Source organism: Carex rostrata, chromosome 26, assembly GCF_964058835.1.
Source record: "Carex rostrata chromosome 26, lpCarRost1.2, whole genome shotgun sequence".
In the NCBI taxonomy this organism is placed as follows: Eukaryota; Viridiplantae; Streptophyta; class Magnoliopsida; order Poales; family Cyperaceae; genus Carex; species Carex rostrata.
In genome coordinates, this window is record NC_135943.1 from 5433769 (window position 1) to 5453766 (window position 19998).

General features: G+C 37.5%; 1 protein-coding gene and 1 pseudogene across 3 annotated transcripts; both read right to left on the minus strand.

Annotated features, from left to right (window-relative positions):
- Nucleotides 1-4354: 4354 nt before the first annotated feature.
- On the minus strand, nt 4355-18190 carry LOC144544529 (endo-1,3;1,4-beta-D-glucanase-like). Of its 3 annotated transcripts, none has more exons than XM_078293050.1 (7): nt 17900-18187; nt 6865-6886; nt 6614-6737; nt 6154-6244; nt 5784-5873; nt 5418-5518; nt 4355-4655 (listed from the first exon to the last, which is right to left on the minus strand). In XM_078293050.1, the coding sequence occupies exons 1-7, from the start codon at nt 18051-18053 to the stop codon at nt 4515-4517; spliced, it is 723 nt and encodes a 240-aa protein (XP_078149176.1). In that variant the 5' UTR covers nt 18054-18187; the 3' UTR covers nt 4355-4514. The 3 variants fall into 3 exon arrangements, with proteins under 3 accessions (XP_078149176.1, XP_078149177.1, XP_078149175.1); XM_078293051.1 differs by lacking the exon at nt 17900-18187 and adding an exon at nt 8890-9047; XM_078293049.1 differs by lacking the exons at nt 4355-4655; nt 5418-5518; nt 5784-5873; ... (1 more) ...; nt 6614-6737; nt 6865-6886 and adding exons at nt 13816-14106; nt 14324-14424; nt 14658-14747; nt 15027-15117; nt 15489-15679 and having other exon boundaries at nt 17900-18190.
- Nucleotides 10041-11146, minus strand: LOC144544026 (adenylate isopentenyltransferase 5, chloroplastic pseudogene; annotated as a pseudogene).
- Nucleotides 18191-19998: the final 1808 nt, after the last annotated feature.

Sequence of the window (19998 nt, forward strand, 5' to 3'; positions counted from 1 at the left end):
AAACGGAGTAGCTGAACGAAAAAACAGACATATCTTAGAAACAGCCCGGTCTATGTTACTTGAGAATACTATTCCACAAATCTATTGGGATCATGCGGTTGCTGCTGCAGTGTACCTCATTAATCGTATGCCATCCAATGTACTAAATTTTAAAACTCCACTTCAAGTACTTTCTTCATACGTATCACTACCATCAACTCTTAACCTCCCACCAAAAGTATTTGGGTGCGTTGCATTTGTTCATATACAAAAGCATCACCGATCTAAACTAGAACCATGCGCAGAGAGATGCGTATTTCTCGGATATGGTCAAAATCAGAAGGGCTATAAATGCCTTAATCCCGTTTCTAAAAGGGTATTTGTTACCATGGATGTCACTTTCCTGGAATTGGAAAGTTTTTTTGGCAAGGACACGTCTCATTCTCAGGGGGAGAGTTTCTCTGCGAATGAAAGTCTGTGTCACCCCTGGAACCTCAGTTCGGACCCAGATCCGTGCCCTAACCTGAACCCAGAACCAGAACCAGCGGCAGCTACTGGACCGAACCCAGATCCAGCTGCTACTGGCCCGAACCTAGCTCCTGCCGCTACTGGACCAAACCCAGAATTAGCCGCTGTTGGCCCAGAAGCCGCTGTTGGCCCAGATCTCCTCCAAGCCCAATTCAGTGGTCCGCGAGTTGACTTGTCTGCGGGTCCGCGTGTTGACCTGTATGCGGGTCCTTGGGCCACCGATCCTTCTCCAAGCCCAATTCAGGGGTCTCCAAGACCGATACAGGATGTGCTCGGGCCTGAAAGTGAGCAGAGACAAATGATACAGTCCTCTTTACCACACCACGACCAATCTCCTGAAAATGAGGTAATCTCAAACTCTGAAAATTTAGATTCATATATTTCTAACACAAGTTACAGATTACCTGACAGACATAACAAGGGCAAACCTCCTAAGCGGTTCAGACCGGATGAAGACAGTGGAGGAAATTACGCAATTAGCAAGTTTGTAACAACAGAGCACTTGCCCAATCCCCTGAAGGAGTTTGATGCTACTCTTGCTTCTGTTCGGGTTCCAGAAAAACTTGAAGAAGCAATGAGTGATCCCAAGTGGCTGGATGCTATGAGAGTGGAGATGGAGGCATTGGAGAAAAATCACACCTGGCGGTTGGTAAGTTTGCCAAATGGAAGAAAAACGGTAGGCTGTAAGTGGGTATTTACTGTAAAGTATGGTCCGAATGGGTTGGTCGACCGGTATAAAGCTAGATTAGTTGCTAAAGGGTTTACGCAAACATATGGTATTGACTTTCAGGAAACCTTCTCACCAATTGCCAAGTTGAATACCATTAGAATTCTATTATCTTTTGCAGCTAACCTTGATTGGCCTTTGCATCAGTTTGATGTAAAGAATGCTTTTCTTCACGGTGACCTTGAAGAAGAAATTTATATGGAGATTCCACCCGGGTACAACCATTCAGGGTCTCAGCAGTTGGTTTGCAAATTGGAAAAAACACTAGATGGGTTAAAACAATCTCCCAGAGCATGGTTTAGAAAATTCTGTAGTGCTATGAAAAAATATGGGTATTCTCAAAGCGATTCTGATCATACTTTGTTTTACAGGAAGAGACATGAAAAGATAGCTGTCTTAATTATTTATGTAGACGATATGATAATCACAGGTGACGATCTAGATGAGATTGAAAGTCTAAAGAAGAGACTCTCTAAAGATTTCGAAATGAAGGACTTAGGTGGACTAAAATATTTTCTCGGCATTGAAGTGGTACGGTCCAAGCAAGGTATATCTTTGTCCCAACGGAAGTATGTACTAGATTTGCTAACTGAAACTGGAATGCTTGACTGCAAACCAGTTGATACCCCTGTAGTCCAAAACCTTAAGTTAGGAGAGTTCCCAACTCAAGAACCGGCCAATAAAGAGAGATACTAGCGATTGGTGGGCAAGCTCATTTACTTGTCTCATACTAGACCGGATATAGCATATGCTGTGAGTTTAGTCAGTCAATTTATGCATGCTCCAAGTGAGCAGCATATGGAAGCCGTGTTTAGAATTCTCAGGTACCTAAAAGGTGCTCCAGGTAGAGGGATTTTCTTCAAGAAAAATGGACACCTAAGAGTGGAAGGGTATACGGATTCGGACTGGGCAGGAGACATCACAGATCGAAAATCTACTTCTGGATATTTTACCTTCGTTGGAGGTAATTTGGTAACATGGAGAAGTAAAAAGCAAAAGGTGGTAGCTCTTTCTAGTGCCGAGGCTGAGTTTATTGGTATCACTAAAGGGTTACAGGAACTAATTTGGCTAAGGAAAATCCTGAGTGAACTTGGTTTCGGTCCAAGTGATGGAATGAGGCTCTTTTGTGACAACAAGGCGGCAATTGCCATATCTCAGAATCCAGTACAACATGATCGTACAAAACACATAGAAGTCAACAGACACTTCATTCGACAAAATCTAGAAGAGAATGCCATCTCCCTTCCATTTGTGCGAACTGGTGATCAATTAGCTGATATTTTAACCAAAGGAGTTTCAAGTGCAATTTTTCATGACGCGCTTGGCAAGTTGGGCATGACGGATATCTATGCACCAACTTGAGGGGGAGTATTGACGCATGCAAGTTTAGGTAGCAGCTGGCTGCGCACAGCTGGTTATTTGTTGCTTTATTTAGTTTGTCTAAAGATAGGAAAGAAATTATATGTAACAATCAGAAAGATTATGTTTACCTTTTTTATACGGTTCTATCTCTGCTATTTTAGAGAGCTGTGTAATGAAGAAAATTGTAACAGAAATTTATTAAATAAAACAAGGGAGGGAAGGGAGATTCAGGGAGTGCTTGTGTTCTTTGTGTTTGTTGATTTCTTGTTGATTTTGTGTCATTTACTAATCCGAATAACATCAATTTTATACTAATATAAAAATCACTATTATTTTTCCATTCTCATTTACTATTCTTAAATTTCACTATTCTACCTAGTCTAATTTTCATCCAAACGTAACTTTAGAAGACTTATTGATTAGCATTATGATGAGAGGTGGTTGCCATTAGTTCACATTGTTCGGTCAATCTGGCTTGAGACGTGGCACCGTCCAGCTTATTTTGGTGCCTAATTTTTATTATCCGATCTGAAGAGTTTAATTCTTTATAACCAGACACTTCAAATTCCATAATTAACGACAGTATATTGTACCATGACAATTACAGAAGTAAACCACAAATCGCAGTGTATGTGTAACTTGTGTGTATATATATGTATATATATAGATATATATCTCTATTTATACGCCACCAAAAAATCAACAGTAGCAGCCCATAATTAAGATCCAGTTAACAAAGAATATATATTTTTTTTTTATGATGAGCTGTTTCTTTTTGTCTGAGCAGGTGCGCACACGATCGGAATCGGCCACTGCAACAGCTTCAGCAAACGGATCTTCAATTTCACCGGCCAAAACAACGCAAACGACATCGACCAACCCGGCCTGGACCTGACCTATGCTAGATTCCTGCAACGGACATAGCATACTTATGTTCTATAACATATTTGTATTCGGCTATCTCAACCACAAAAGTTAGGAGGAATATTAGTATTCGGCTATCTCAACCATGGCATACTTATGTTCTATAACATATTTGGTCCCAACTGGACAAAACTGTCTGATCTGTACAAAAAGTTTTTTTTTTTTTTTAAATCATATGTTAGAGGTCAGATTTCGAACCCATGATCTCCACATGAGAGCCATGTGTCTTTGCCACTCGACTAAAGACAGGTTCTTGTAAAAAGAGTTGATGAGAGTCAGCATGAATCTTGGTACAATACGGTTCATTAGATCTGTCCAATACACAAAAATAAATCTGCTGTTATTCCAACGGAATACCATGTTTCTGTTATTCTGATTCTAACCATTCAACTTTTTTGAGATTTGTGCACAAAAATGTTTCTTCATTGAGATTCGCCTATGGAGAACTATGAATGGTTGAGATCGGAATAACAACAATAGACTATAGAGTATAGACCCATCTGATCTTTCCTGCAAAAGTAGAGTGCAGAAAGAAACTTCATTTTCAGAACAACAACACAAATCAACAATAGCCGGAAATAAATCTGCTGTTATTCCAGCAGAATAACATGTTCCTATTATTCAGATCCCAACCATTCAACTTCTTAGAGATTTGTACACAAAAAAGTTTCTTCATTGAGATTCATTGAGATTCGCCTATGGAGAACTTTGAATGGTTGGGATCGGAATAACAACAATAGACCCATCCAATATGTCCTGCAAAAGTAGCAGTGCAGGAGGAAACATCATTTTCAGAACAACACAAATAATGGCTAGCTGCAAAATTTACAAATATGTTTACCAACATAAGATAATGTACTAAATTATATTATACTTCAAACCCTTATTCTATAAAATATTCATCCCATAACTATATACCTATCACCACAACTCTCAGTTTTGACATGACATTCGTGAAATATATATATATATATATAATACACGGCCATAATTTTTACTTCACATACTTGTTGAACCAATTAAGCATGTCTTTGTGGGGTTCTTCAGCCTTTTCTACGGCCGCTTTGTCAGTGACCTCATATCGTACGGTCCATCCATGTTGAACTCCTGCAAATATCTTCACATAGCTTGGCACCTGTTTGCAAATAATATAAGAAAATATATAGTAAGTTAACTCACTTTCATTTTTATTGGCAATAATTAGTTTAGATTTAGAAGCATCAATGGATCGAGTTGGGTCAGATGTGTCAGATAAGCATATTTATATTTTATGAAAGGGTCAGACCCAATCCCACCAGTCATGGATCAACCAAAATATAGCTATACAAAACCCACGCAAGTCATCTGTCAACCCAACCCCACCCATTAAATTACAGTACAGAAAATATATTAAATATATTCATATTAGATCTTAGACAAACAAAATGGAGTGGAAATGAGGTCAATACATTGGCTTTCCTATCGCTTCCCTAAACCCATTAAGACATTGTAAAATATATAGTTCAGTAAACAGGTAGAACAGGGACATGCGGGTTAGAAAATTTTGGACCTATACTTGGCCCTTTTTCCGAATCCGTATCACCCCAGGTACCTGAGGTGCAAGTCATAAATCTGGACCGTTCTTTTCATGTGGCACGTATCTCAAAGCAGCCCCCCTAAAGTTTCAATTGGCTCCGGATTGAGTTTGGCCCAGCTGAGTTAATCTGAACCGTCCATTTTTTAAAATTGTACCTCAGGTACCGAAAGGGAAACAGACTCCCTTTTCCCAGGTGTGTCAATCTCAAACAGGTCGGATCCACTATGCTGGGATGACTGGATAGGTTGAATAATTAATTGTAGTACCCCTGGTTCAGTTGGAGTTCTAAGGTGTAAGGGTCAGTTGAGAAATTCAAATCACCTCAGGTCTGGTAGAGAGTATCTCCTCAAACTGCTTAGTCACTTCGGGAGGTGTACGCATGTCAATCTCAGCTCCAAGTACTGATATGGGGATCTTGACCTCTGAAATTGATTTTGTACATTTAATTATTCAGAGAGGGAAATAATTGCAATAAGTCGTAAATCTGAGAATTGTAGTGCCACCTGCTGCAACAGAAATATGAATAGTACTCGCTACCTAAGAAAATATAAGCAGCCGCCTGATTGATAAATGACAGGCATTAACTTGGTACTGCACGGTACAGATTACTGTCCCAATACAAGAAAAGTACCCACCAATAGCGGCGTAATACCACAATTATTGAATAGACTGAAGCAAAATCTGTACCTTTAATATCATCAACAGTGACAAAAGAGGGATGAAGCAGCACTGCAGCTTTGATGTCATCTGACTTTGCCAATTCCACAACAACCTTGGCTGATATCACCGGATGATGAGTACCATAAATTAGGTTAACATTTTTGACATAAATGTGCATGTGTTATGGCATAAATAAGAGAAGATGTGTGCTATACAATGTAAACTGTTTATGGCTCGATAAAAGTCAATGCTATTATCTGAACTACAATAACAAAACAAGCCAAGAAAAACTAAAACATGATATGTGCAAATATATCCTATACTGTATAAGGGATTAATGTCATGCCTAAAATTCATTAAAAGAAATAAACTATACAGGCAAAAACATAACCAACACCTCCCCAGCAAAAACCTGCAGCTCCAATGGCAGATACACCTTTTCTCTTTAGGGCTTGGATCACAAGCTTTGCATCCTCAAATCCTTTTGCCTAAATCCAAAAGTTTACATACTACTTAAGTAGCACTGAAAATTTGCAATCCTGCCTAAAAAAGCCTTGGGATCTCTAAAAGTTTCATAATACCCACTTTATATACTAACACACTTTCCAAAGGAATTTGCTAGGACATTGCTGGTTTCATACTATTCTAAAGCAACAAATTGAATTCAATCCAGCAGATACGGGACTGTAGGTAAGTTGCAAACTATCATAATGAAAATATTGCATTCTTCATTCATACCCGATTAAGCTCAAGTTAAAATTAAAACTTCCATTGAACTTAAAGAAAGCAAGTTGTGGAAGGGAAAAGATGAAACTGCAACACAAACTACTAAAACATAAGCGTAAACCATTACATACCGGTCCATGCTTTTGAATCCATGTGGGATACTGACTGAAGTCATTAGGTGGCATGGGATCTCCATAGAAAAAATCGGGGACCACCACGTAAAATCCAGACTCTGCCAGTTTATCTGCCAAAGCCCTATCAGGTCAAATCATCATTTTGTATGATTAGTCAAAACAATCCCAATCAATTTAGAACTTACATCACAACATGCATTTGAGAAACATATAGAGAAGAATTAAGGGAAAGAGGAATAGGCACTAACCTCAGGTTTGGTGCATCAAATCCTGGAAAGGAAAAGAACCATCTTCGAGTTAGTCACATAACACGACACGTAAAATTTCATATATGATATGTTATAGCATGTACAAACCATGCAAAATAGAGGATACTTTTGAACGTTTTGGTGTCTAGTTATTTCTACTTTACTTCAACTAGTAATTTGTGGAGAGAGAAATTAGAGAGGGGATGTTCAGGAATGTTCTATAGCAATGGGAAATAAAACTGACAACTAACCATATTTACAAGAATGTATGTTTGTCCATTCTTTTGTTCCCTGTGAATTTTACACTAGTTTCAGGTAGGCAGGTTGTCAAGTATATTAATATATGAACACATTATTTAAAAAAATGCTCTGAAAAGGTATAATCAGTATAGAACTTTATTAGGCCATCTTTATTAGGTTGAGTTTTCTTTTATTCTTTGAAGGACTAATGTTGTCCAGTTTGGTTGATCGCATTCCAACTATGATTAAGTTAGGTTCATTTAGCAGGCTACTGGAGTTTTCGATTTATTACAACAAGTTGCTCATGTTTGGATCAGGTCACTGTCAAACCTGTTTTTAGGTGATTCAGGTTTATATTCCAATATGTTTTGCTATAAAAGAAGCTCAGATCGGATTTGGTTACAGCTAAGATGGTTGGGGTTGAATTAAATCACTCTTTTTTAATGATGGCATATGAAAGTAGTCTCTATTTGAGAAGGCAGTCTAACTAAACAAATTTTTATTTATTATATTTTCTAAGGGAAAAAAGTTATTAAGAGCATATACCAGAACTTTATTTGATGTTTACTATACACAACAACTTAACTTTCAGAAGCTTTTGACTGGTTTAAATTCAATCAATTTCTATAACCATATATTTGCAACTGATTGGACCACATATAATTTTGGTAGAAGATTATGGAATGATATTTCACCTGCCACAGAGAATTTTTCTCTTTATTTGATCTGTAAGAAAACTACAGCTGAACATCAAATAAAGTGTAGGAGTTATTTTTCTCTTTTTGAAACAGTTCTTGTAATTGTTGCTATCACCACAACCACTAGTTCATTTAACTAATTATTATCATAGTGATAAATGAATTATTCGGGTTCAGTTCGGCGAGGTCAAAAATTTGTAATTCAGAAATAATTCGAGTATAATTTGGAAATAATTCGGAATTACCCGGACAATAGATCTTAGTCCTGCAAGAGAGCAAAAAAAAATGTTCTAGAAAAAATTCAGAAAAAATTCACGAATAATTCGAAAAATTTGGAAAAAATTTGTAAAATTCGCAAATTATTCAGATTTAATTCGGTCAACTGAATAATTTGATGTTCGGTTCAGCATCATAAAAAAAATGAATTATTTGAGTTTAATTCGTGAATCTTGTGACTATTCCTATTATCATTAATTTAATATTGTTATTGTCATTATTTATGAAGCATGTGCATTTCAAAAAGAAAAAAAAGATAACAGTAAATAAAAAAAATAAGGTCAAATCTAGCGAGAGTAGCTCCAAGCACGTTCTAGATATTGAATTTGATCATACGGTTTGTTATCCGATTCCCAGGGTCCAGGGACGATCCAAATTAAATAAACCTTCTACGAATATAAAAAGACATCAGCGGTGTGCCTCCGGACCGCTCATTTTAGGGATCCGTATCCTCCCAGGTACCTGACCCAAACGGACGGACAGATTTACTCTCAGCGGGTGATTAATCGGATGACGTAGGGGCAGTATTATTTGTGCTTTGAGATTCGTACCAATTTAAAAATCTGAAGGAAACTAAATCTGCACCGTCCGTTTCGGTCAGATTCAGTCAGATACCTGGGAGGAGGATGTGAATTCTCATTTTAGATTGGATAAAGTCAAGCACAAAGAAAAAGGGAACATAAAACTAAGACGAAACTATGACTCAAACTATGACTCAATCAGTCCCAGGACTCGGGAAAGAAACTGATAAAGCAATAAATAAAATTCTCAAGGACTTGCTAGAAAAAACTCAAGAGGAATTGAGAAGTACCGAAGGCGTCGGAGACGAGCAGGACGGCGGGCTTGGGAAAGTCGAGAGCGCCGGAGATGTATGTTTTGAGTACCCCGAAGTTGTCCACAACCATGCCCTTCCCGTAGACCGGGTCCAGAGTAGGCGGGTTGGCACAGCACAGCACTGTGCAGTGGCCATTTGGATTTGGGGCTAGCGGATGATTAATTTAAAGGAGCTCCAAATTGAATAGTCTGGGTTTATGTAGAGCTGCAAACAGAATAATCCTTTCGAGAGAGTGCGTATCCTCTGAGATATCTCATATTTTGCGTGACCGACGTGTCCGGTGTTTATTCGGGGATAGCGCAGCGGGAGTATTATTAGAGCTTTGAGATTCGTGCAGAACCTATTTCAACGGTTAGGATTTCTGAGAAAGTCACGCAAAATATGAGATATCTCAGAGGATACGAATTCCGAGAGAGAAAGATGTGACAATTCTAATGGTCCCCCAATTACTTTGCTAATTAGTCGAGTCCGATCGCGAAAGATGTGACAATTCTAATGGTCCCCAAATTAATTTCCTAATTAGTCGAGTCTGGTCACTAAAGTAACTCGAATTTTGAATTTAGATATGGACCATCCGATCAAAATCCGAATCAATATGGTCCGAGGTATAATGCACTGTGTCTCTTTAGCATTTGTGTCAAACAGATCTGACCGTTCAAATCTAAACTCAAAACTTGAGATACTTTAGGCCTACAAAGTACAGACCACCGTTTTGACCTCTAGTACTCAGTGTACCTTGACTACTTTTTTTGCACCTCTTAACTTTTTGCCAAACTTGCCCCACTATTCGTCGCATCCTCCACATGGCCCCGCCTTTTACTCTCCTATATAAACCAACCCTTGTTATAGTTAGTTCAAAATAGAGATACGAGCACTAGCCTTCCTCTTAACTGAGAACCAATTAATTGTCAAAAACTATTCTCCTTGACTCGTAGAAACATACACACAACCAAAAAATGTTACAATTAACTATGAACCAGGTGATTCCCCACCTGCGAATGCACATACAGCGGCCACTCCCCGATTCATCCATGTACACACCGTCATTCCTGATTGTTCCCCTCTGTGCAAAAGGCAGAAGCACTAATAAAGTGGTGGTGGTCATGGGAGCAACTGGGACCGGAAAGTCAAAGCTGGCGATCGACCTTGCCAGAAGGCTGGGTGGCGAGGACATCGTCAACTCTGACAAGGTGCAGGTATATGACGGCCTCAATGTAGTCACAAACAAGGTCACAAAAGAAGAATGCATGGGGGCACCACATCACCTAATCAATGGGGTCCACCCAGATGCAGACTTCACTGCCTCAGACTTCCGTGCACATGCCACTCGAGCTGTTGACAGTCCATCCTGGCAAGCTAGCAAGACGGCGAATCTTATCCAATTGACAACATGTCAGCTTGCATGTGTTGGCCTTAATTTCATCTATGACATTAATTTGTCAATTGTATCCTGCGCTCTGATTCTTCCAGTATCCCTTCTGACCTCATATAAGCATCTAGATCTGGCACGCCGATTGCACGTCTCAACCCCTTTGAGTAGTCAACATTGGGGTCAAAAAGCGCTCTAACCTCCTCGACCAGGCCCCGTTCGATCATCCGGTCAACTCGTTCAGAGACAAAATCATGCAACACTGACAATTGCACATCAACCCAGATAAAGCAGCATTTGTAACGGGACCTGAATTGCCCGTTTGCCCCGTCAACCAGCTCTTCGATGTAAGAGTTGGAGCCACCAGCTATGATCGGCAGCAACCCTCTCTCCATAATCGAGTCAACGGCTCGAGTGGCATGTGCATGGAAGTCTGAGGCAGTGAAGTCTGCATCTGGGTGGACCCCATTGATTAGGTGATGTGGTACCCCCATGAATTCTTCTTTCGTGACCTTGTTTGTGACTACATCGAGGCCGTCATATACCTGCATCTTGTCAGAGTTGACGACCTCGCCACCCAGCCTTCTGGCAAGGTCGATCGCCAGCTTTGACTTTCCGGTACCAGTTGCTCCCATGACCACCACCACTTTGTTAGTGTTTCCACCTTCTGCACGGAGGGGACCCGTTGGGAATGACGGTGTGTACATGGATGAATCGGGGAGTGGCCGCTGTATGTTCATTCGCAGGTGGGGAATCACCTGGTTCATAGTTAATTGTAACATTTTTTGGTTGTGTGTATGTTTCTACGAGTCAAGGAGAATATTTTTTGACAATTAAGTGGTTCTTAGTTAAGAGGAAGGCTAGTGCTCGTATCTCTATTTTGCACTAACTATAACAAGGGTTGGTTTATATAGGAGAGTAAAAGGCGGGGCCATGTGGAGGATGCGGCGAATAGCGGGGCAAGTTGGGGAAGTGGAGATAAAAAGCAGGTGCAAAAAAGTAGTCAAGGTACACTGAGTACTGGAGGACTGGAGGTCAAAACGGGGAACGGTAATAGCGAGAGCGAATTATGAACCGAAACAATGCAAACTTTTCTTTAAGAATATTAATCTAAAACAAGTAAACAACTTGACTAAAAAAAGTTCTCAACACAAATCCGTTCCGGTTCTTTGCCCAGCTTACATCTGGACAACCGGATTCATATTTACCGGAGCACTTGGAGTAAACTAAATTTAATACCATCATTTAAGTAAACAGCTTGATGGTCTTATGGAACCTAATTACTTCAACAATAATATCAATTATTTACTTTTTATAATTTTTACGATTGTAAAAAAAAATGAAGTTTTGTTATAAATTTTAACATTGTAACCACAGCCTTATGACTTTTCTTCTAGCCAATTGTGTTACCGTCTCCTTCGTTATGCATATATATCATGTCTATAAAAAATGATGAGATTTGATGTATGTTTCATTGTATATCAAATTCTTTAAAATTTGATCAACATTTTGAAACTAGAAGAGGGGATTACTTACAATATTTATAAGTTACAACATCTTATAACAATTTGGTTTTGCAAAATACAAATTAAGAATATTATTAATCCTAGAAAAATTTCCTAAGCCTGATATTGCATGTGTTTTTTGTAGGATTTTATTTAAAACATCAATCGTCAAATCAAATAGAAAGGGAAAGAAATAGCATAATATGTATTTTAATTTGTAGTGTTGGTACTTGCTGAATGAGCAGTAGATGGCACAGATATAGTTTCGAGTGTTGTTGAATATCGTTTTTTTTTTAAATAGAATCAAATTTAATATTTTTAACGAAACAAGCACAATTGATATGGATCCTATAAAAACGACTTCACTGATCATGTGGATCGGTGGAGGTATAAAGACATTTGCTTCACCGATCCACTGGATTGGTGGAGTCATTTTATGACCCATCTATACAATCACAACCACAGAAATCATTAGTAAGTAGCTCTACCGATCAGATTGGTGGAGCAAACATATTTGTGCCTCCACTGATTTTGTTGATCGATGGAACTGTTTTTTATAAAAATCAAATCAGTGATGCTTGTTCTCTTAAAATATTTAACAGGATCGGGGGAGTTGTTTTTTTATAAAAACCAAATTAATGATCCTTATTCTCTTAAAATATTTAAAATTGATTCTATTTATAAAAAAAAAAATCTTTAATATCTAACAATATTCTATACGGAGCATCAAGCTGATGAGTGAATATAGTGAAAGATAATGCAATCAAGAATCAAAACTCGCTCTTAGCAACGATTAAGTGATGAAAAGTAAACCAGGATTTATTGCAAGAAGCTAAATGAGAAAAGATGAGACAAAAGAAGCATGGTGATATTTTAACTCCCAACTCTACTACTGTTATATTTAACTTCGACAAACCATGATATTAAAATGAGATTAATACTAATACTAATTATTATAATAAATTAAAATTTTGAAAACGTTGAGAAATAGGGCTGATACCCAAATTTTTGTTGGAAAACATATTCCCTCTCTTAGAGACTTGATGTCGAGATATTATATATATAATATATGGAACTTCACAAGCACGTGGGCCTTCTCAAAGCCCAAACATAGACATTTTGATGGCTGGACTTGATCTTTTGTTATTTTTTGTTTATGTTTGCAACAAATGGCTGGACTGGATCGAAGGAATCTTTTTAAGCCCATTTAGCCGATGTAGTTTGACGAGAGCTGACGTAGTGCGGAGTGCGTTCTTCCGATCTTATATATTATTTTTATTTTCTTATCCTATGATTTACATGCTGTAAGCGGTAAGCCTATACACAACATATTTTAATTATTAAAAAATTTAAACTCTTTTTGCAATTATACCATAAAGTCGACGTCAAATCATGAATATTTTTTTTAAAAAAAAGGGAGAGAAAGCAGTCAACGTGGCGTAGGCTGCCATGGTTCCCTCCCACTTACGCTAAGGAACTGTACCGGAGTTTCTCTATGGAAAATTATTCATTTTAAATTAAATTCTCCAAATTAGATTTCACCATAGCAGCTACTGTAGTGCTGTTATTGTCCATATCGCACGAGATCCAATGTACAACGATGTGGACCATCCAATTTGTAAAACACGATGAGTTCCATTCATTTGGGGAGAACACAATCCCAGTAATTGTAGGTGGCGATTATGGTGTAGCTTTCTTTTTGTATATAAAAATCGACAAATTTATCTATTCACAATTCACTCAACAAATCTACACTCCTTGTTAATTCATAATATTACCCTGCTTAAGTTTTCACCTAGCGAGATCCTGTTATTCATATCCCAACCATTCAACTTCCTAGAGATTTGTGCACAAAAAAGATTCCTCATTGAGATTCATTGAGATTCGCATATGGAGAACTTTGAATGGTTGGGATCGAAGTAACAACAATAGACCCATCTGATCTGTCCTGCAAAAGTAGCTGTGCAGGATGAAACTTCATTTTCAGAACAAAAACACAAACATGGCTAGCTGCAAAACTTACACATGTTTACCAACATAAGATAATGTACTAAATTATATTATACTTCAAACCCTTATTATATTAAATATTAATCCCATAACTACCTGTCACCACAAACTCTCAGTTTTGACATGACATTCGTGATACATATATATCATACACGGACATCATTTTATTTACTTAACATACTTGTTTAACCAATTTAGCAAGTCTTTGTGGGCTTCTTCAGCCTTTTCTACGCTCGCTTTGTCAGTGACCTCATATCGTACAGTCCATCCATGTTGAACTCCCGCAAATATCTTCACATAGCTTGGCACCTGTTTGCAATTATTATAATAAAATATATAAAATTAATTTAATCGAGCTTCAAAATTGTATGCTCACTTCATTTTTATTGGCAATAATTAGTTTAGAAGCATCAATAGGTCCAGTTCTGTCAAATGGGTCCGATAAGCATTACTATGGTACTATTAAAAAGGGTCAGACCCAGTTCCATCAGTCAAGAGTAAGGGTCAGTTTAGAAATTCAAATCACCTCAGGTTTGGTAGAGAGAATCTCCTCAAACTGCTTAGTCACTTCTGGAGGGGTAGTCAGGTCAATCTCAGCTCCAAGTATTGATACGGGAACCTTCACCTCTGAAATTCATTTTGTACATTCAATTAGTTTGGAGAGAAAAATAAGTCACCTGGTGCAACAGAAATAAGAATAGTACTCTCTACCTAAGAAAAATAAGCAGACACCTGATTGGCAACTAACAGGCGTTAGCTTGGTACAGCCTGGTACATGTTACTGTGCCAGTGCTGGCAAAGTACCTACCAATAGCAACATAATACCAGAATTATTGAATAAACTGAAGCAAAATCTGTACCTTTAATATCATCAACAGTGACAAAAGACGGATGAAGCAGCACTGCGGCTTTGATGTCATCTGACTTTGCCAATTCCACAACAACCTTGGCTGATAACACCGGATGATGAGTACCGTAAATTAGGTTAACATTTTTGACATAAATGTGCATGTGTTATGGCATAGATAAGAGAAGATGTGTGCTATACAATGTAAACTGTTTATGACTCGATAAAAGTCAATGCTATTATCTGAACTACAATAACCAAACAAGCCGACAAAACTAAAACATGATATGTGCAAATAAATCCTGTACTGTTTAAGGGATTAATGCCATGTCTAAAATTCATTAAAAGAAATAAACTATACAGACAAAAACATAACCAGTACCTCCCCAGCAAAAACCTACAGCTCCAATGGCAGATACACCTTTTCTCTTTAGGGCTTGGATCACAAGCTTTGCATCCTCAAATCCTTTTGCCTAAATCCAAAAGTTTACATACTACTTAAGCAGCACTAAAAATTTGCAATCCTGCCTAAAAAAGCCTTGGGATCTCTAAAAGTTTCATAATACCGACTTTACATACTAACACACTTTCCAAAGGAATTTGCTAGGACATTGATGGTTTCATACTGTTCTAAAGCAACAAATTAAATTCAATCCAGCAGATATAGGACTGTAGGTAAGTGGCAAACTATCATAATGAAAGTACTGCATTCTTCATTCATACCCAATTAAACTCAAGTTAAAATTAAAACTTCCATTGAACTTAAAGAAAGCAAGTTGTGGAAGGGAGAAGATGAAACTGCAACACATAAACTACTAAAATACAAGTGTAAACCATTACATACCGGTCCATGCTTTTGAATCCATGTGGGAAACTGACTGAAGTCATTAGGTGGCATGGGATCTCCATAGAGAAAATCAGGGACCACCACGTAAATCAGACTGACAACTAACCAAGTAAAATAGAGAGGGGATGTACAAACCAAGTAAAATAGAGGATACTTCTGAACGTTTTGAATCCATGCTTTTGAACCATCTTCGAGTTAGCCATATAACACGACACATAAATTTTCAAGTATAATATGTTATAGAATGTACAAACCAAGTAAAATAGAGGATACTTCTGAACGTTTTGGTGTCTAGTTATTTCTACTTTTCTTCAATGAGTAATTCGTGGAGAGAGAAATCAGAGAGGGGATGTTCAGGAATGTTCTAAAGCAATGGGAAATCAGACTGACAACTAACCATATTTACAAGGATGTATGTTTGTCCATTCTTTTGTTCCCTGTGAATTTAACACAACTAGTTTCATGTAGGCAGGTTGTCAAGTATATTAATATATGAACACATTATCTAACAGAAAGCTCTAAAAAGGTATAATCAGTATAGAACTTTATCAGGCCATCTTTATTAGGTTTGAGTTTTCTTTTATTCTTTGAAGGACTAATGTTGGCTAGTTTGGTTCAATCGCATTCCAACTATGATTCAGTTAGGTTCATTTAACAGGCTACTGGAGTTTTCGATTTATTACAAGTTGCTCATGTTTGGATCAGGTCACTGTCAAACCTGCTTTTAGGTTAGACATGTTGTCAATTGATTCAGGTTTATATTCCAATATGTTTTTCTGTAAAAGAAGCTCAGGTCGGATTTGGTTACAGCTAAGATGGTTAGGGTCGCATTAAACCACTTTTCTAATGATGGCATATGAAAGTATTCTCTATTAGAGAAGGTAGTCTCTATTAGAGATGGCAGTCTAACTAAACAAATTTTTATTTATTATATTTTCTAAGGGAAAACTATGCCTATGTAGTTTCTACACAACTTGTCCCAAGCCAGAAAAAAAGAGGAGGGTTCGTGATAGGCTTGGCGAGCCAGCGATAAAAAAACAGCCTCTTTTTGGAAATGAAACCCTCATGAATTGAGCAGTAGTAGTACTAGAATGGGTGACCTCCTGGGAAGTCCCTGTGTTGCAGATTCCGATTGGGTTTCATTTCTAACCTACCCCAACTAATTATTTGGGAATAAAGGCTCTGAAGAAGAAGATATTTTCTAAGGGAAAAAAATTGTTAAGAGTATATACCAGAACTTTATTTGATGTTTACTATACACCACAACTTAACTTTCAGAAGCTTTTGACTGGTTCAAATTCAATCAATTTCTTCAACCATATACTTGCAACTGATTGGACCACATATAATTTTGGTAGAAGATTGTGGAAGGATACTTCACCTTCCACAGAGAATTTTCCAAAAGAATATACCAGAACTTTATTTGATCGGTAAGAAAACTACAGCTGAACATGAAATAAAGTGTAGGAGTTATTTTTCTCTTTTTGGAACAGTTCTTTGTTATTGTTGCTATCACCACAACCACTACTTCATTGAACTAATTATTATCACTATTCCTATTATCATTAATTTAATATTGTTATTTATGAAGCATGTGCATTTCAAAAAAAAAAAAAAAAAACAATAAATGAAAAAAGAAGGTCAAATCTAGCGAGGGGAGCTCCAAGCACGTTCTAGATATTGGAGTCTTGCACTGGACTAAACCGTCCGAATTTGATCATACGGAATTGGTATCAGATTCCCAGGTAACTGACTAAACTGACCGAAACGGACGGTCCAGATTTATTCTCAGTTGGTGATTACTCGTAATGGAGCAGTATTATTTGTGCTTTGAGATTCGTGCCAATTTAAAAATCTGAACTGAAAGTAAATCTGGACCGTCCGTTTCCAGTCAGATACGAACTGCATATGAATAGCAGGTAGGGGTGTTCAAACGGTCGATCGGTTCGGTTAAAACCGAAGTTTAATATCCAAACCAAACTTTTATTTCGGTTTTCAAAATTGAACCGAACCGAACCGTTAAACCCATCAACCGATTAAGAACCGAACCGAACAAACCAAATTAAACTTTGGTTTGTTCGGTTTAAACCAAAGTAAACATTTTGTATTACAGTAAGTGTCTCAAAATGACAAGTACATATTCTTTTTTTTACTAAAGCCCGTAGGAATTCATTAAAACAACCAAATCCATTAGCAGGTTACGCGTAAGTAAATAACAGCAGATACAAACCCATCATGGCATTTCAAGCACAAAGCAAAAGGAACATAGAACTAAGACAGAGGCGTCAAAGACGAAGCTATGACTTAATCAGTCTGAGGACTCGGGGCCTCGGGGGAGAAACTGATAAAGCAATAAATAAAATTCTCAAGGACTTGCTAGAAAAACTCAAAGAGGAATTGGGAAGTACCGAAGACGTCGGAGACAAGCAGGACGGCGGGCTTAGGAAAGTCGAGAGCACCGGAGATGTATGTTTTGAGTCCCCCGAAGTTGTCCACAACCATGCCCTTCCCGTAGACCGGGTCCAGAGTCGGCGGGTTGGCACAGCACTGTGAAGTGGCCATTTGTGGTTTATCCAAGTGATTTACCGATGATTATTATAATCCGAGCTTGGATTTGGGGCTAGCGGATGATGAATTTGTATGGACGAGGTTATAAACCCAAATTGAATATTCTGGGTTTATGTAGAGCTGGAATCAGAATGGTCCTTTCGAGGAACACGTATCCTCTGCATTTAACTCAAAAGGGAATCTTTTGAGTTAATAAATTGTGGCCGTCTGATTTTAAACGAAACCAATCTGACCGTCACAGGAGATCTTTAACATTAGTGCGGATCTAGTCTGCACGATTTTTAAATCAAGTCGGATGGTCCAGATGTATTAACTCAAAAGATTTCATTTTGAGATAATGCAGAGGATACGATATCCCTTCCAAAAGATGTGACAATTCTTCTAATGGTCCCCAAATTACTCTGCTAATTAGTCGAGTTTGGCCGTAAGTAACTTGAATTTTGTATTTAGATACGGACCGTCCGATCAAAATCCGAATCAATATGGTCCGAGGTATAATTAATGCACAGTCTCTTTAACATTTGTGCAAACAGATCTGACCGTTCAAATCTAAACTCAAAATTTGAGTTACTTTAGGTGATATGAATTCCTCATTAGCCGTTACGAGCGTCACCGATTACGATTTTATCTTTAATAATTATTATCGGAGAAAAGGTCGGATCATGTTACTTCTATAAATCTGATTTGAGGAAAAATCCCCGGCCATTTTTATTAATACCTCAAAAAAAAAGATTTTTTTAAAACTGTTCTCATATTTGAATTTTTTTTTTTTTTAAGATGCCCCGACCGTCAGGTCCACGAGCAGCCCACCCTTCCTAGCAGATCGCCCGGGCCAGGAGCAGTCTATTAGGGACCAGACTGCCTGGTGTCTGAGTGAACCTCTTTTTTTTTTTTAGAGATCTCTTAATATTTTGATTTAAATAATTTTGTGAAGAAATTTTTTTTTTATTTAGTGTGTATGCCAAAATACTAAGACATTTGATATATTTATGAAATGATGCCGTAACTCTTTATAACTTTGATTTGGTTTGTCAGTTAGATATCACAAATTTAAAAATAACACTAATTAAGGACTTGGCCTCTGACAGTTTGTTGATATTCTTCTCTTTATTTATGGTACTAAAACAGTAGTTTAGAGCTACTAAAATATATTAAAATCTCAAATTAGATCTCTTTCCATGCACAATGCACCCTAGACTGACATCTGGTATGGTATCAAGTACAAACTCAGCAGCCAAGCACTAAGTAAAGGCCACTGATATAGTGCAATACACTAAAAACATCAAATTTGACCTATTCTGGTAAATTAGCAAGTTTGGAGTGATAGATGGACCAAACTGCAAAAGTGATTACACCAGAATATAGAGCATTCAAAAATACACAAACTTGACACAAATTTCAATTTATTTGGATTTTTTTCTACAATTAGTTGTGAATTTCAAAGTTCATCTTTTGAAAAAACTTTAAACAGTCATAACTTTGGCTAGGAAAGTCGAATTTGCGCGTATGACCACTTTTCGGAAAGGGAGAGATGAGATGGATCCAAATATCACATGAGAATTAATCTCAGGTATCTGAAGTATCAAAATTTCAAAAAATCGCCGTTTAGTGCCTCAAAAATTCAGTTTTAGTTTTCGTTCAACGGTAGGCATACAACAATCGGTATTTTGTTTAGTCAATAGCCTAAGGGATTATTCAAGAATGATCCATATAATTATTTTAAAATGCATTTACTATTTATTGTGTCCGTTTGACTATCTCCGAGCAAATGGTATATATTGACAATAATCAAATAATCCAATTATTCTCTAAAAAATGGTATATGTTAAAAATAAGCAAATGGTATATGTTGACAAGAATCAAGGCCAAGTCCCTAGTGTTATCATTGGACTTGTAATATCCAACTAACAAATTAAATCAAAGTTATAAAGAGTTACGA

Bases quoted from the DNA above. Each gene is read 5' to 3' on its own strand.
- LOC144544529 (XM_078293049.1), bottom strand. From the start codon at position 18,053: ATGGCCACTTCACAGTGCTGTGCCAACCCGCCGACTCTGGACCCGGTC. The intron at 15,118-15,488 runs GTATGTAATGGT...TTTTGGATTTAG, and splicing joins GGATTCAAAAGCATGGACCG to GCAAAAGGATTTGAGGATGC. The intron at 14,107-14,323 runs GTGATTTGAATT...AATTGCAAACAG, and splicing joins TTCTCTCTACCAAACCTGAG to GTGCCAAGCTATGTGAAGAT.